The sequence below is a fragment of the Artibeus jamaicensis genome, unplaced genomic scaffold (genome assembly GCF_021234435.1).
Source record: "Artibeus jamaicensis isolate MK-2021 breed Jamaican fruit bat unplaced genomic scaffold, CSHL_Jam_final scaffold_614, whole genome shotgun sequence".
Classification (NCBI taxonomy): domain Eukaryota; kingdom Metazoa; phylum Chordata; class Mammalia; order Chiroptera; family Phyllostomidae; genus Artibeus; species Artibeus jamaicensis.
Window position 1 is genome coordinate 2,546,584 of NW_026522050.1, and position 18,597 is coordinate 2,565,180.

General features: G+C 44.5%; 1 protein-coding gene across 1 annotated transcript; it reads right to left on the reverse strand.

Moving 5' to 3' along the window:
- Positions 1–414: 414 nt before the first annotated feature.
- LOC119045474 (organic anion transporter 7-like) lies at positions 415–18,097 on the reverse strand. The gene is given in 11 exon segments (XM_037140225.2): positions 415–903; positions 1,784–1,987; positions 3,378–3,486; positions 4,847–5,061; positions 5,736–5,851; positions 10,248–10,371; positions 11,105–11,205; positions 11,207–11,274; positions 11,377–11,531; positions 16,381–16,484; positions 17,199–18,097. Coding segments are annotated over 11 exon segments (1,659 nt in total). The 5' UTR covers positions 17,601–18,097; the 3' UTR covers positions 415–842.
- Between the last annotated feature and the right edge of the window lie 500 nt (positions 18,098–18,597).

The window sequence follows — 18,597 nt, forward strand, 5'->3', positions numbered from 1 at the left end:
TAGTAATTGTCACGTCGCCGACGGTCTGTTTCCTCACTTCCTGTGACGTGTGAAGACACCTGCTCATACTGTTTGACCGTTGCTGGTAGGACAGAGTCCAGCATGTGGTGCTTGAAACACTAGCCAGCCCCCTCCTTCTGTGATTCTCCTCCTGAAATCACTTTATTTTTAATTTGTAGATAAATTTGTAACTTTTTCAAATTCTTCCAAAAGTATGTGTTTTTTTTTTCATTGTAATTAATTGCTCTATCCGTTACTCTACCAAGTAACTGGAGCAGAATCAATGTTTTTAATACGATTCTTTCTACCCCCAAACATGTTAGGGATCAACATTTACATAGATATTTTATTATGCTTTCTTTAAACGCTGACAACCTTCCTCAGACTTCTTTGTTTTCTATAATCCTCACGGGGACATGCTTATTGATTTCAGAGGCAGCTCTGGCAGGGGGGAGTGGGAGAGAAAAGGGAGAGGGAGGGTAACCTCTCACGTCGGTGTGAGATTGGACGCCCTGACTGGGGACCAAACCTACAACCCAGGCATGTGCCCTGACCAGCAGTCATTCATATCTGCGACTTCTCACTTTATTGGCTGACACTCCAACCACCTGAGCCACATTGACCAGGGCTCCTCAAACTTCTCATGATGACTAATCATAGACATTTTATATATACTTATTTAGTACTGCAATGGTAAACAAGATGCACTTTTTCATTATAGCTTTTTTATTACTTCTATAGCATTATTTACTTCTTTCCCCAAATTTGCCCACATGGAGGGATGATCCCATCCCCCTCCCCTCCGTCTGGCTCTCCGACTAGCAGGCCGTTGCCGGGACCCCCTAAAACTGGGTCACTTTCATGTAGGTGTCTTCTGGTTTCCCTTTCCCTGAGCCTTTTCTCCTGGAACAAATACACAGCAAACAAACACAACGATGTAAAACAACATAGAAAAAGCGTATCCATTCCACATTCTATAGAGAAGCTAATTCTTGACGGGCCAGCCGTGATGAAAGCCATGACCACTGACTGCCCTGAGGGTCTGAGCAAACTTCATGAAGAAAAAGGTGGGGCTCCCCGGGCAGCCTGGGAAGGCAACTCTGGCAGTTCCCACTCTCTCTCACCTTCGGACACCTCGGCGTTGGCCAGAGGGATTGGGAAAAGGCCAGGAAAGCCTACCACAAGTTCGCCAAAAGTCCTTTCCAAGTCTTGGTCCTCTCGACTACCAGTATTTTTTCCTCTTTTCTCAACACTTCCACCCCCAGTGAGAACCTTGTGGTCTGCAGGTGAAGGGCAGCACTCCTTCCCCAGGGACACACTGTCACCTGTGGGAGGGGCTCCGGTCCTCCCCCTGCCTCCCTCCAATTCCTCAGGGACCAGGGCGCCCACGGACCTCCTGGAACCAGCAGTCCCAGGGAGCTCGCGATGCTCGCTGGGCCTCGGGCGGCCAGGGCCTGAGGATGAGGCTCTGGTGTTCGGAGCTGTGCATGTTTGTCAAATCTCCTGGGGTGGGACGGGTGTCACACGAGGGCACGGTCACCACTAAACCTGCTGGTGCAGGCTGGGCAAGGCTGGTCTGCGTAGCCCAGGAGTCTTGGGGGCGGGGGGGTCTGAAGTCACTATGGGAGGGATCAGGCTGCAGCCAAACCAAAGGCACTGACCACGTGGAAACGGTCTAGGTCTGTGCCCGCCTACAGGACGGCGGTCTCCTTTCTGTTTCACCTCCCTCGTCACAGACCTGTAGCACACAGCTCCACCGAGGGACACCCAGGGGGCTACTCACTCCTTCTCCACATCCTGGATAGTGTCAATCAGAGGCTGATTCTTGGTTTCAGGAAGGAAGAAGACAACAAAGCCAGGGATGAAGCTGATGACTGCATAGAGGATCCAGGGCAGGTGGGGAGAATACACGGTCAGGATCATGAAAAGGGGAGCCAGGGCTGCCCCAGTGTTACCAAGGATCCCGATGATTCCTGCAGCTGTTGCCCTGGTGTGCAAATGACAGTACAAAGATAATCTGGTTAAAATCCACCCGTGTAACTTGTCATTTCTTATCTTGCTTTGATTATGGGAGACAGCATGTCAGTGATTAGACACGTAAAGGTTGACTGCCACGTCCACTGCCGCGTCCACTGTTGGATCCCTCTCTCCGTGACAAGGTCCTGAGAGGGGGTGTAAGACTTCAAGGAAGCAGTTTCCAACCTGGTGGACGTGGCATGGAAGGCCCTGCAATACCTATTGTGCTTGTGCTTGTTTTGGGGATCATGACCCTTTTTTGCTTTAATCATTATGAATACCCTTGCAGTGATTCAGATAGTGTGCTTAGACCTTTCCCACGACTGTTCCTCACCCACAGATACAAAGGGTCTTCCAAGAAGACAAGTAAAAACTATATACACCCCTCCCCACAGCCCTGGGATATGGTCGGGACGGTTGAGATGATCTACAAGGCAGAGGCAACTGTGGCTGGATTTCCTGTCTGAGTAATAATTCCTCCTTTACCTTGAATAAGAATATATATCAACTAGACAGGCAAAGAAATAACAAAAGTTGGCTAGTTATTACAAACTAAACAGTTACTAAAGAGTCAGAGTTTATAGTACACAGAGAAACATTTTAGACAGAAAAAGATAGATAGCTAAGTTAGACATCACAAGGGCCTTATAATAAATTTCCTATTATCTCTACTCAACCTAGCATATCCTTTTGCCCTATGACAAATTCTGAGAAACTTTAATATACAATAAGATACTTCTAATTGTCTGATTAATAGCTCTCCTGGTCAAAATAATCTTTGTTTATTATAACTGAATCTATGAGAATTTTCGTACTTTTTCTGATTACCTTTGTATTGATTTTTTCTGCTTAAATGATCATGTTGTACTGCAAATGTTAATCACTACCTAAAATGAAAATATAAAAACCTGCTTGTACTTGCAATAAACGGAACAGAGCTTCACTGTCCTTTGAGGCGTGTTGTCGTCTGTTACCCAGCGCCGACGCCTACCCTCACCTGTGGGACCCCTTGACCCACTGCGGCCGGACCGCGGCAGTTGACCATATACTACCACATTTCAAATGTGCTGTCTTATTTGCTTACATTTTTTTCAGTACACAAGTGCATTAAGACATTCTCATTATTTAAAAAATACTCCTGCTCAGAGCAACAGCCCTTCCGTGGCTCAGTAGAGTAGGTGAGACAACACATTGAAGGACTTAATCCAGGGCCTGGCAAAAGTCACCTGTGAGTGAACTTTGCCTACAAATCATGCTTGTTATAATTGCTTGTTCTGATCACTACTCAGTCTTTGTTTACTTCCAGCATAAATGTTCATTAGCTGGGAAAGATCTCGTTTCACCCTCACAGAGTTTCCTACCTGATTATGGTGGGGATCAGTTCATGTCCGTGGACAAAAGAACTCATGAGCGATGCAGAAGAAAATACGACTCCCAAAGTGGACAAAGCCACGCGCAGGGTCTGCATTTCTGAAGAGGAAGACCAGTGAGACTCGGGAAGTCTGAGCTGTTGGAATCACTACCCCCCTGGATCAGTAATGAAAAAGATATCTTTGAAGACGTTTGCACGGGTTTAAACACTTCATGGAGGAACCGCCCGGAGGCGGAGACCGTACAGGGACTAACGGCTGAGAAATGCGACTTGTCTATAGCTAAGAGCTTAAACAGAAGTTACAAAATCTAAGTGATTGCATTGCTCTCCCTACATAACAGAAATTTGCCAAAGACAAAGAGGGGAATAGGAGACCAGCAGGAATTTGCTTTCATTTATTCCGTCCAGAGTCTCCTCTGCCTCTCATGTGTCACGTGGGCCTGTCGTGTGAGCAGCGCCAAGGGGTGTAGGGCTTGTTAACGTCCTCGGAGGGTTTAACACCTGGGTGCGTTCCCAGTATGGGCATGAATGTCAACAGTACTGGAACAGAGAGTAATAAAAGAAGGGGACTCATATCGGTGCATAAGCCAGAGAGTAGCTTGATCTAGAATATTTGAAGATGCAAGAATAAGGACCTGTATTAGGGAATAGAATTCGTTAGACTTTGGAGACCTCTGAAAGAAAATTTTAGAGTGTATTTTCTACCCCATTAAGAAGACATCTCCTGGGAGCGATACAATGCGGGGAGGTGGGGTGGGGTCTGTCGTAAGGCAGCAAACTTGCATCACCGTTGACATTCAAGATGAGCGAGGCCCAGTCACCTGGGAGTTAGTGAAGCCTAGTGACCCCCTGGGGCCCTATTCCTTACATGCGGTTACTTAACTTAGTAAAACTGATTCTCAGAGAGGCTTTAACTGCTTAACTCCCTGTTTCCGTTGGACACTTCCTGCTCCAAGACAAGAGATTTTTCTTCCCGTGAAGTCAAAAGGGCTTCCAGGATAGCAGTTAGTGTGACCTGATGCAAGCCACACAGGTGGGTATATAGCAATCAGGGAGTGAATTGGACCTAATAAAAAGAGCCCAGACAGAGGAAGTGAGAGGATTGTGTTGTCCCATGAGACACAATTATATACTGGACACGACACTGTTTACAACTACAAGTGTGATGGGCCAAAGAGCGAGCAATCATTTGCTCAGAGAAACAGTCAGGAGTAAATGGCACCAATTACCAGGGGCTTCTCGGATACGATGAAGACAACCTTCTAGCTGAACCGACTTTTACTGGCCTTGCACTCTTCCCCAGCCACTTCATGGCAGAATCTGTCCTAAATCATCAGGTTGCTTTTGGGAAATCATTAGAACCACATTCTCCCTTTCTGTCTGACCTCAGAGAGGCGTGAGTCCATTCCCCGAGGAAAAGGGCTAAGACATTCCCTCCATCCGGTTCTCCTCTCTCACCTTGATGCACAAGGATGAGGGCCAGAATGGAGCTCCCCAGCAGGCTCAGGAAGAGGACCTGGCTCACCCGCCGGCCCAGATGATTCAGGGCCAGAAGTGCGATGTAATTGGCTGGGAGGGAGGCTGCGCCGAAGAGCACCTGGGACAGGAAGACCTGGCCGCCCAGGTGCTGGAGGTGGAGAGTCAGGCCGAAGAAGGGGATGCAGGTTGCAAATCTGCAGTGAACGGAAGACAGACAGACGTCATCCGGTTTGGAGCCAATCTCATGGGAACGATGCTGATAGATCGTATCAGCCAGGCAGCCAGTCGTGGGCAACAAAGAATAAAGGCCCCGTCAGCTTTGTTGGACATGTCTTTGCCCAATGATGATGTTAAAACTGTGATAAAATACTGTATGGTGATAGAGGTCAGAACTGCTACTACGTTTTTCTGGAGGTTGGGGAGTGTTGATCTTAAGGACACACAGTAGGGCCTTCTAGGGTTTTAGAGTTTTTCCTATATCCTCATCTGGGAGGTGGCTGCATATTTACATGTGCAAATATTTATAGAGCTGTATTATTTGTACACTTTACTGTGTGTAGTTTTACCTCAGTTAAGACAAGTGAAGAAACTTAGAATCAGAATCTGTACCGTGACTGACGTTCTCAGCCTCTGCGTCCAGCAGCGCGATGAGCCTGACAGGGCCGAGTGATGGACGACACCCCTCGCTGCACGGTGAGGGCGCTCAGTCTCTCCCTAGCCTTTCGACTATCTCTGAACATAGCAATCATCTTCGTGGCTTCTTCATGTTTTAACTCAAATGTGCTCCTATAGCAGGCTACGGCCTTCGAGATCAACAGAACCATGTCTCCGTTGCTTTAACATCCCTCCCCCGTGCCCTGAAGCCTACCTTGTAAAGCACAGGAGACACATCCTCTTACGCAGGTTGGGCGTGCGGAACAAGTCCGACACAAGCGGTTTGGTCTGGGCCGCCTCCAGCTCGTCCTGCATGGTGGATCTCAAAACCTTCAACGACAACGGCGACCACAAACTGGTCAGTTGTCGCAGCGTGGTAGGCACTGCGAGGTCCCAAACAGAGGACAAGACAGACCACGTCCCTTCCTGTTTCTTGTTTATTAAAGCCAGTGATAATGCACTGACAGGCACAAAAGGGGCATGAAAGGCGAACTGGGGTGTTAAAGAAGCCTCAAGGAGATCGTGCAGCACCAAACACATACTAAACATGAGGTCCAAGAGGACAGCAAGACACCGGTAAGGGCGCGTGGGTCAGACCTTCCAATGAGGAAGGGAAGCAGACGCGGGTTACTTGGATTAGGGTCCAAAGCTCCATTTATGCCAGACAGGCATGAAAGACCTGGGAACTGCACCTGGGTCTCAGCTGGCTGTCCTTTGCAGAAAAACTCTTTATCTCAGAAAAGAAAGAACATTTCCTAAGAGTCTTTTTTCACCCAGTCACTCTGAGGGAAAGCCTGGCATATCATGCCCCCACAAATGACATGCCTGGAAGTAAACCTGAGGGTGAGATCTGGGGAGACCTCGGTGCAGAATGATTTATCCCCAGAGCCAGTCACGATCTGAGTAAGTCGAAGATACTACAACATGCTAGATATGTACGTTCAGGAATGAAACTAAATATTTCCAAAGCTCAATTTCCTTGTCATTAAAAAGACTAAGTAGAAGAATCAGGAGTAAGAGAAGAAGGTGGAGAAAAATAATAGCACCTCTCTCGTGAGGATTTCAGAGGCCACACATGAGGTCAAAAATGTGAATACGGGATTCGATCGAGCCTGGGGCGCAGATTTACTTATTTGTCATTCAAATAATATTGACTCGGTTCTCGTCTACAAATGAGACAATACCGGGAAGTCCACTGGAAAATCCCACGAGGAAGGGGATTTAGAGCCATGAAGGGCCACCCTAACGGAGCACCTGCACAATCAAGAATGTCCTTTCAGCTGCTCAACCGGCCTGACTAGCAAAATATTGGGTTTGTGCTTTTGGAAGAGCGGAGTGATGCAGCCTTTCCTTCCGGCGTCCAACACCGGAAACCCAGAACTATGGGCTCTTGTCATGGGTGGGTTGGAAAATGGGTTCAGAGAATATCTTTTTTTTATTGTCCACACTGTTCACATCTGTATTTCGAGTTTGGAAATGCATATTTGCAACCAGCAAAATATTTATGAAGAATGCGCAATCTGAAAATTATGAAAACATCCCTGCTCCCAATACATTTCTAGATTTGAACAACTGACTGCCATATTGTTACCTCTGTGTTGTGAGAGTTTGTTTTTAAAACAGAGAAAATGCAGTCTGTAGGTGTGAATGGTTTGAATGAGTCTTTTTTTTTTTTAAATTTCTCAGTCTTTTAGGATCTTTAAGCATGCAAAACCTCAGGGGCCAGGGTCTGCAAAGGCACTGGGGTGGTCTAATGGCACCCAGTTAAGCAGAACTGCGAGTGTCCCTAGGTCATCTGCAAGCAGGAGCAGAGGCTCTTGACTCGCCAGTCCCGCTACCGCGGTTTGCACGCCCACCACACCCATGGCCACTTCGGCTCCCCGGCTACCATATCCAGTCTCATACAACCTACCAAGGCTGAATCAGGGAGGAATAGAAATCCTAAACAACCGATAACTAATATGGAGATTGAAACAGTAATTTTAAAAATCCCAGAAAGAAATGCCTAACACCAGATGGCTTCACAGGTGAGTTTCACCAACCATTTAAAGAAAAATTAGCACTGATTCTTTGCAAACTCTTCCAAAAAATAGAAGAGAGAACACTTCCAAACTCATTTTAGGACAGCATAACCCTGATAACACGTCAGACAGAGGCTATAAGAAAAGAACATAGATGAAGAAGGTCATTAACAAGATTTAGCAAACCAAGTTCCACAGCATATTCAAAGGTGGGATTTATTCCTGGGATGCAAGGATGGTTCAACATAAACAAATCAATAAATATGATACATGACATTAACAGAATGAAGGCTAAAAATCACACAATCATCTCAATAGATGCAGAAAAACCATTTGATAAAATTCAATACACCTCCATGATGAAAATTCTCAACCAATTAGGTATAGAAGGGACTCACCTTAAATGTCACGTATGAAAAGCCCACATTATACTCAATGGTGAAAACCTGAAAGCTTTGCCTCTAACGTCTGGAACTGCACAGGACCTGCTTCAACTCAGCATAGGACTGGAAGTACTAGCCAGAGCGAGCAGGTAAGAAAAAGAAAAAAAATCAGGAAGAAAGAAGTGAAATTATCACTGTTTGCAGGCAACATGGTCTTACATATAGAAAACCCTAAAGACGCTTCCAAAAATTGTTATAACTAACAAATGAATTTCATAAGGTCACAGGATACAAAATTAACATATAAAAATTGGTTGGCTTTTTTTTTAAGATTTTATTTATTTATCTTTAGAGGGGAAGGGAAGGAGAGAGGGGGAGAAAAACATCAATGTATGGTTGCCTTTCATGTGTCCCCTGCAGGGAACTGGCCTGCAACCCCAGTATGTGCCCTGACTGGGAATCAAACTGAGATTGTCTGGTTTGCAGGCCCACGCTCAATCCACTGAGCTACACCAGCCAGGGCTGGCTGGCATTTTTATACACCAGCAACTAACTCCCAGAAAAATGAAATTAAGAAAAAAATTTTTATTTATAATAATATAAAAAATAATAACCTATTTAGGAATAAGTGTAACCAAAGAGGTGAAAAACTTGTATACTGAAACTATAAACACTGAAGAAAGAAATTAAACCAGACATAAAAAAAATAGAAAGACATCCCACATTCATGAATTGAAAGACTTAGTATCGTTAAAATGTTCATTTATCCAAATGACCTCCAAATCCAATACAATCCTTATCAAAATCCTAAGGGCATTCTATACAGATACAGAAAAAAATAATCCTAAGATTCTTAGGGAAACACAGAGCACCCCTAACAGTCAGAGCATCTTTTCAGCAAAAAAAAAAAAAAAAAAAGGCTGGAGGCATCATATATTCTGATTTCAAAATATATTACAAAGCCATAGTGACCGAGAACATGGTTCTGGCATAAAAACAAACACAGAGACCAACAGAACAGAACAGAGAGTCCAGCAATAAACCCACACAAATACAGTTCATTTATCTCTGACGATCATGCCAAGAATTTACAACAGAGACAGAGCAATGTCATCAATAAATGGTGTTGGGAAAACTGGATAGTCACAGGCCATAGAATGAAATTGGAGACTTACACTGTACACCAAAGTCAACTCAAAGTGAGTTAAAAACTAAAATGTAAGACCTGAGACTACAAAATTCCCCAATAACACATAGGAGGAAACTTCCTGATGTGGGTCTTGGCAGTGGTTCCTCGGATGGGACACCAGAAGCACCGCAACACGCAAAGACGGACGAGCCAGACAGCACTGAACCACAAAGCTTCTGCGCAGCTGGGAACCAGCTAACAAAGGGAGAGTGCTCCTGCGGAGCAGGAGACAATATTTACAAACCATACGCACGACAAAGGGTTAATACCAGAATGTGTAGGGAACGCCTACAACTCAAGAGCAAAAAGCCAAATAACCCAGTTAAAAAACAGGCATCCGAAGAACAAAGAACAGAGCAGACATTTCTCCAAACCCTCTGTGCAAACTGCACTGGAGCGTGATCAAGTGTTCGTTGTCAGCGATTGTAGAGAAACACAAATCCAAACCACAATGAGTTTATCACTTCACACCAGTGAGGATGGCTGTTAATGAAAAAGTAAAAAAAAGTAAGTGCTGCCGAGGGCGTGGAGAACAGGATGCCCTGTGCACTGTTGGCGGGAATGTGGAATGATGCGGCCACTGTGGAGACAGTGTGGAAGTTCCTCAGAAAGTTACAATTGGAGCGACCGTATGACCCCACAATCTCTCATCGGGGTGTGTATCCAGAAGAATGGTAACAGATATTCGCACACACGTGTTCCTCCTAGAACTATTCACAAAAGCTAAACCATGGAAACAAGCTAAATTCCCAGCAATGGATTTTTTTAAAGTGTGGTATATACATACAGTAGGCTATTATTCATTAATAATAATAAAGGAAATTCTGCCATTTGCTGCACCATAGATAAATCTTGAGGACATTTTGCTGAGTGAAATCTACACAATCTGTACAATTGTAAACACTAGGCGGTGTGTGCCTCTGTTGAGTAAACTCTCCGCGCCCAATCCTTGCAGCAACGGCACAGTCTCCCTCAGTGTGAACCTGAACAATGTTGACAGGCACTGGGAACCAGGGGAGCTGGGTAAAATGACCGGCACTCCACCCCTCGTTCATCTGACGGACGCCATCCAGTGTGGATGTCAGTCAGGCCAGGTCCTCCCTGCACCCCACACGCAGCTCCGTCCGCCTCACCTCCATGGTGAGGGCGTCTCCGACATCCTTCTTTCCATTCAGGTAGGCGACTTTCCTGAGCTCCTTCAAGCCCTCCTCGGGTTTGTTGGTGATAATCAGCCACCGAGCAGACTCCACCATCCACCTGATCGAAGACGAAGACACAAGCGCTACAAAGTTTCACTTGCCCATTGTCACACACCCTTTGTCCTGAGACGCCTCCCCCCACCCCTCTCATACCTGTTTTGTTATCCCAGAAAACAGGACTGAAGTTCTCCTGTACCTTAACTAGGAAACTGTGAGGATAACCTCTCCACATCGTACACCCTCACAGCTGGCATGCAGAGTAGCAGTCCTGCTGGCCAACCTCGCATTCGAGAGAATGTTGCCAGTTGTAGCAAGTAAAAACAGTGTGTCTAGGTAGCTTTGAATTCAGTCAGACTGTGATATGAGTCATCTTTGAATGTAACTACGTCCCAGGCAATATTTTGGACATACACGAGGAAGCATTTGTTATCTCTTTGAGATTTGACTTTAAGTACACACCCTTTATTTTATTGGGTCAGTAAATAAAAATACAGACCTCCCAGATAAATAGAAATTTTATATAAACAATGAATAATTTTTAGAGTAACTGTGCACCATACAATATTTGGAATGTTATACAAAAAGACGGCGTTTATCTGAAATCCAGCTTTAACTGAGTGGCCTTGATCCTCTCTGGCAGCCCTGCCCCTTCATTCCTGAATCGTACAAAGGACACACGTTAGCAGGCACGTGATCAAGTGTTGACTAAGCACCTAACAGAAGTCCGTGTCCTTGTTCCAGCCACCTGCATCCCAGGATCCTCAACACGAAGAAAGAAAGACGGCTGATACCTTGAGAGAAGAAACAAGATCAGCAACGGTACAGAATACACCAGCTGAAGGATGTGCCAGTCTCGAATGACAAAAGCCAGGCCTCCCAGAAGCATCTGTCCCGACACAAACAGCACAGATTGTCACCAACATTCCCATGGCTTGGAGTCGGGGCAGTATCCATTCCATAACTGAAAGAAAACACGAACGGGATGGTGACTTCAAACAAAGTTGGAATTTCAAAGTCAAAATTGGGACTTGGAAAATGCCAGAGATCCCAAGTTTTTACTTACTAAGCACCGAACTGTTTGTCATGATGCTCATGGCAGAAAAGCCGGCCAAGAAGCGCAGTGAGCAGTAAAGGAGGAACGTGGGGGCAAAGGCCATGCAGTTCCCGGCGATGGCGAGCACCAGTAAGCACCACCTGAAAGTTAACCTCCTCCCAAACCTGAGAAACAAGAACAGGTTCGACATGGGAATACTGACAAGCTGTTGTAGAAAGTATCCAAAAGAAGTCCTACTTAGTAAAACTCGGTACTTGAAACCATAAAGAATCAACACTAGATTTCAGAAGCAGCCCTCCTGTTTGTAAATAGATATGAGTATAACAAAGCTGCTTCTCCCACGTGTTACCAGTAGAACTTTGAGATCAACTGAAACCATATAAGACAGCCTGCAATTTGTAGTCCCTTTTACTCATGGTTTTGTTTTCCATGGTTTCCATTATCCACAGTCGACCGCAATTCAAAAATATCACATGGTTACATAGCAATCTTGAGAAAGAAGAACAGTGCTGGAGGAATCACATTACCAGATATCAAACTATACTGCAAGGCTATAGTAATCAAAACAGCATGGTACTGGCAGGAAAAACAGACATATAGGTCAATGGAACAGAATAGAGAGCACAGGAGTAAACCACGCCTCTACGGTCAGTTAATATTTGACAAAGGATGCAAGAACTTACCATGGAATAATGAGCCCAATGGAATAGGGCTCCCAGTACTATGTTGAGTAAGAGTGGTGAAAGCAGACATCCCTGTGTTGCTCCTAATATTAAGGAAAATGCTTCTAGTTTGTGGGCATTGAGTATGATATTGACTGTGGGTTTGTCATGCATGGCCTTTATGATGTTGAGGGAAGTTCCCTCTATTCCCACTTTGCTGAGATTTTTATCATAAGTGGGTGCTGGATTTTATCGAACACTTTTTTGCATCTATTGACATGATCATATGTTTTTTATCCTTCATTTTGTTTCTGTGGTGTATCACATTAATTCATTTGAGTGTATTGTACCAACCTTGCAGCCCCAGATTAAATCCCACTTGATCATTCTGAATGATCTTTTTAATGTTTTAATTTGAAAATATTTTGCATCTATGTTCATCAGGGATATTGGCCTATAATTTTCTTTCTTTGTAGTGTCTTTATCTGGTTTTGGAGTTAGAATAATGCTGGCCTCATAAAATGAGTTTGGGAGCCTTCCCTCCTCTTGAATTTTTTGGAATAGTTTGAGAGATATAAGTGTTTGTTCTTTGAATGTTGGCAAAATTCACCCGTAAAGCCATCAGTCCAGAAGTTTAATTTGTTGGGTGTTGGGAACCGACCAACATCCATCCCTTGACACAGTTGGGACAGATGAGATGCATCTGCACAGCAGAGGCAGCTATGGCTAGATTTCCTGTCTACCTCTCCCTGCATGTTTGTCTTTGCAATTAATAGGTGGTGGGATTTTTAGACACCTGCATTTCAGGGTCAATGATTCGCATGATTCCAATAAAGTTGTACAAAATGATTTCTTGGCCACAAAACAAAGATCCCCCTAATGGGGTAGACCCTGAATGTCTAAAAGTTGATGGAGTAACAGCCCCTCCTCTACCTTGGACAGGAATATATATTAATTAGAATTAGGTAAAGAAGCAGAAGCTGGTTAACTATTACAAACGAAGCATGTAGAAACAATTACCAAGGAGTTAGAGTTCATAGTACATAAAGAAATATTTTATACAAAAAGATAGATAGCTAAGTTAGATACCACAAAGGCCTTGTAGTAAATTTTCTATAACCACTGTTCAGTCTAGTGTATCCTTTTGCCTCATGCCAAATTCTAAGAACTTTAATAAACAATAATACATTTAAAACTCTGTCCTTACAGCTGTTTGTAATTGTCTGATTAATAGCTCTTCTGGTCAAAATAACCTTTGTTTAATATAAGTGAATCTATGGAATTTCCTGTACTTTTCCTGGTTACCTCTGTATTGATTTTTTCTGCTTAACTGATCACACCATGTACCTGTTCCTTTAATGTTATGCAACAATCTCTATAAAAATAAAGCCTAAATCAAACTCTAAGAGTTTGGTCAGACCCACAGAAGCTGGCTGTTCTCTGGCATCCAATCCAGTGTCCGACTCTTCATTCGTTGCCTGTGCTGTCCATCCTTTGGGGACCCTAAGACCTGCCGAGGCTGGACCCCAGCAGTTGGGAGTTTTTTTTATTACTGCTTTGATTTCATTAGTTATAATCTATATATTCCAATTTTCTGATTCTTCCTGACTCAGTTTTGGAAGATTTTGTGTTTCTAGGAATTTATCCATTTTATCCAGACTGTCCAATTTGTTGGCATATATGGTTGTTCACAGTATTTTCTCACAACCCTTTGTATTTCTGTGATGTCAGTTGTTGCTTCTCCCCTTTCATTTCTGATTTTATTTATTTGGATCCCTTTTCTTTTTTTCTGGTTAAAGGTTTGTCAATCTTACTTATCTTTTCGAAGAAACAGCTCTTGGTTTCATTGATCTTTTATATTGTTTTTTAGTCTCTATACCATTTATCTCCTCTCTAATCCTTATTATTTCCTTCATTCTATGTTCTTTGAGCTTTTTTGTTGTTCTTTCTCTAGTTCCTTTAGGTGTAAGGTTAGATTATTTATTTGAGATTCTCCTTGCTTCTTTTTTAAAAATTAAATCTATTAGGTGACATGGGTTAAAATTTCCCTCTTGGGACTGCTTTGCTGTGTCCCATAGATTTGGGGTTGTCGTGTGTTCATTTTCATTTGTCTCTAGGTAATTTTATTTCTTCCTTGATCACACTATTGACCCATTCAGTGTTTAATAACATTCTTTAGCCTTCATGTGTCTGTATGTTTTTTTGGTTTTTCTTCTTATAATTGATTTGTAATTTCATGCGATTGTGATCAGAGAAGATGCTTAATATGATTTCAATCTTGAATTTATTAAGACTTGTTTTGCATCCTAACATGTGGTCTATCCTAGAGAATGTTCCATGTGCACTTGAGAAGAATGTGTATTCTGCTGCTTTGGGTGAGATGCTCTGAAAATATCAATTAAGTCCATCTGGTCTAGTGTGTGCTTTAAGGCCACTGTTTCCTTGTGGATTTTTTGTCTGGAAGATCTATCCATTGATGTGGGGTATTAAAACCCCCTACCATGACTGTATTACTGTGGATCTCTCCCTTTGTGTCCATCAAGATTTGCTTTATACACTTAGGAGCCTATGTTTGTGCATGGATGCTTCCTAGGATTCTATCCTCTTGTTGGATCATTCCCTTTGTCATTATGTAGTATCTTTCTTTGTTGCTTGTTATGGCTTTTGATTTGAGGTCTATTTTTTCTGATGGGAGTATTGCTACACCAGTTTTTCTTTCATTTCCATTTGCATGAAATATATTTTTCTATTCCTTTACTTTCAGCCTGTGTTTACCTTCTGTTCTGAGATGGGTCTCTTGCAGATAGCACAGATGTGGGTCTTGTTTTTTTATCCATTCTTATCCTATGTCTTTTTGAGTACAGCATTTAATCCATTTACATTTAAAGTAATTATTGATAGGTACTTATTTATTGCCATTTTGTTCTTTTTTGTTGTTGTTGTTTAAAAGATTTTATTTACTTTTTAGAGAGAGGAAAAGGGAAGGAGAAAGAGAAATAGAGAAACATCAGTCTCTCTTGCATGCCCACAACAGGGGATCTGGCCTGCAACCCAGACCTATACCCTGACCAGAAATTGAACCAGTGACCTTTCAATTTGCAAGCCAGCACTCAACCCACTGATTCACATCAGCCAGGGCTGCCATTTTATTCTTTGTACCTATGTTTCTTTCTCTTTTTTTTTTCCCATCTTCTTCAAGAAGACCCTTTAACATTTCTTGAAATGCTGGTTTGGTGGTAATGAACTTCTTTAGTTATTTTGTTTGGGAGGTTCTTTATTTCACCTTCAATTTTCAACAATAGCCTTGCTGGATAGAGTGGTCTTGGCTGTCGATCCTTCCTTTTCATCTCTTTGAATCTTTCAATGCCAATGTCTTCTGGACTGAAGTAGTTCTGTTGAGAAATCAGCTGACAGCCTTATGGGAGCTCCCTTGTAGTTAACTAATTGTTTTTCTCATGTTGCTCTTAATTTAAGATTCTCTCTTTATGTTCAGCCTTTCCCATTTTAATTATAACGTGTCCGCTTTGGTGACTCTGAACATTTAGTTACATTTACTGTCATACATTCAGAATTCATGGTTTTCAGAGAATAACAGAAGACAATATGCTAGTAGATGGTGAGAGGCACCTTGATTCTCCATATCTTTCAGAGGAGACATGCTTGGGTGGTGACAATGGTTAGCTACCTTATTCAGAAGTTGTACTGTTAAGCACAGGATACTGCCATTCTAACCCCACAAATGGTGACAGCAATTGTCATTAAATTATCTTCCATGGCTGAAAGGCTTATCTTTAAAAGCTGAGGGTTTGTTTTTTTTTCCAAAAACAAAAATCAAGGTTACTAGAACAATGGTGGACTTTTTATCCACCACCAAGACAAAAATCACTATACGCACAACACGGGCTTGATAGGAATGTCTACTCATCACATGTGAGAAACAACGACACGATTTTTATGCTCTGGAGATCCAGACCCAGGAGCGTCTGGGCATGGCCTGCAACATGATTTTCCATATTCGTGTCTTCAAACAGGCTGAACCCCATGCTGTGACACATGTTCCTCTCTGTCCCCATGGGTAACTGCTCTGCCTCATCTTTCTAAACCACATGTTGCAGCGTCTCCTCTCTAAACCCTGTCCTGAAATGTTACCATGTCCAGAGGTTGTTCCTGTGTCCTGCATGCAGCACCCACAGCAGGCAGAACAGCACTCACCACCCCGACTGTAATTCTTCGTTTGGGTTCCCAGATCCCCCAGAACAGTTTCACAATCCATGTTTCTTAATGCCAGGACGATTCATGAGTTCATGAAAACACCCCAGAGGAAAGAGAGCTGTGGTCCGGAGACACTCACCTGTCTGACAAATGGCCCAAAATGATGCCTCCCACCAGCGCTCCAACCATGAATGAGAATTTGGACACTGAGTTCAGTGACTCGGAGTCGCACACCAGGTCCCACTGGAAGGGAAGGAAAGCGTCACAGCTCAGCCTCACGGCAGCTCACTGCCCCTCAGCAGAGATGTCACTGAAGCAGCTTCAATGACTTACATGTTTCTTTTTGTCAGGAAGCTTCCTCCTCTCCAGCTGCTGCTGCTGCTGCTGCTACTGCTTCTTGTCCTTCTTCTTTGCATTAGCTGACCTTTATTATTCAGATCTCAGCTGAAACCTAACTTCCTCTGGTAAGCTTCCTCTAAACCTATGGGTTCTACAGATGCTGTGTTTTATTTCATACTTAGTGGTTCTCAATCTTAGCCACAGAGGGCAACCACTGGAGAAGCTGTAAAATGTACTGATGCCAGAATTTCGTCACAGGTGTCCTCACGTGGCTGCTCTGAGATGCAGTCTGGGCCTGGGCGGGTTCATCACCTTCCCAGATGCTTGTCTTTTCAGGTCAGGCTGAGCCTGCCTGACCTTGCATAACAGGTGAAACACATTAGGCAAATTGATGGCTTCCCCTTTAGCCTTCCAAAAAATAAAAGCTATCTAACAGCAAGACCACATCTATTTTTTAGTTCATGAAACTCGAATACGTAGGAGTCTGACCTTGAATGAAGTAGTTAATAATTGCTGAAGCAATCAAGAATGGGCACCTATGTGATGACTGAGGTCGTCACCTGTGTCACCCCTCCACTCCCACACCGCAGACTCGCGGCAGGTAAAGAGGCCTCTTACCTCCATCACGATGGTGGAGGAGAAGGCGCTCCGGTCGTACACCCAGCCATCCACACAGGGCTCCGTGGCTGGCTCGCTCATGTTGGACAAGGTCCCATTCAGGTGAAGGAGCTGCCACTGCGGGTGGAGGAAGCGGCGACACTTCTCTGGCTTCAGGTCTGAGTCCAGCGGGACGGAGACTCTCAGGAGGGCGTCTTGCCCGAGGGTCCCAGTGCCATTAGCAGAGACCGTGCCGTTGTCCACGATGTGGACCCAGCAGCGGTGGCCGGGAACGGCCGCGGTGAAGTTCTCCAACAGAATGTGAGGGTACGCAAAGAAGCAGGAGATGCCGATGAAAGCCATCTGCAGGGTCTGAAACCGGCCCAGGCCCCCGACTTGCTCCAGGAGTTTGTGAAAGGCCATGGAGGGCACTTGGGCGAGCCCCGGTGACTGCAGCTGGAAAAGTCCAAAGAGGACACCGGTCTCCTTCCAGCGCGTGGAAGTGTGTGTTAAGGACCACACTCCCTCCTCAACAGGTCCTGCCTCCTCCCCCAGACCGCTGGACCCCAGGAACCGCTTCTCCCAGTTATTTGGGGGTCAAGCAGGCAGCCGTCTTCCTGAAAGCTGGAGAGAGCTGTTTGGCTGCGAGGTGACCAGCAGAGGCCAGGAGCCCTGTTTAAAGGTCTCCTTGGTGAAAGCTGGTCTCATCTGCGGCCTGCCACCTCGCTGGACTCTGAACCTCTCACCTGTGAGTAAACGAAGCCTGGCTGTGGTCTGCAGACCTTGTCCCGTGTCATCGATGAGGCTTGAAATGAGAAGCGCTTGGTTTTTTTCTGCGAAAAATACTGACAGCAAGTGCCCTGCTTGAATTTTGATTAAAAGAGTTCATGAAAACCATCCTGAGTTCAATTAAAGCAAGTGAAACACGGTGCAATTCTCCCCTTGGGGGTCAAGGCCGTTCTGCTTCAAGTCAAATCCAAGCCAGAAGTCACTGGGAAAAGGAGTTTCCCGGCCTGGGGGCGGAGTAGGCAGTGATGGGGGGTCGCTCCCTACGGTCCGCTCTCTGAGAGGTTTGTTTTTACAAGCTATTGACTCATTCAGATGACGCTTGCAAGCAGGTTTTGTCCCAGGACGCCCACAGTGTGTGAGACAAGGCCTCTTTTAAGGGTCTTCCAAGGCAGTGAGGAAGGGAGGGGTGAGTGAACAGCGACGCTCTGAGATCATGAAGCACGGCGAATGCACATGGGCTCTGGAGGAATCAAAGGGAGAAGAAAGATGGGGGAGCGTCACCTTCCTCAGTACGAAATCTTCCACTCAAAACTCTTTTTAAGTCCTATTGACGTAATCCACTCTTTAAAATGTACAGCCCTGGGGATGTGAGTCCTTCGGACTTGTTCAAACATCCCCCCCTCTCTCATTC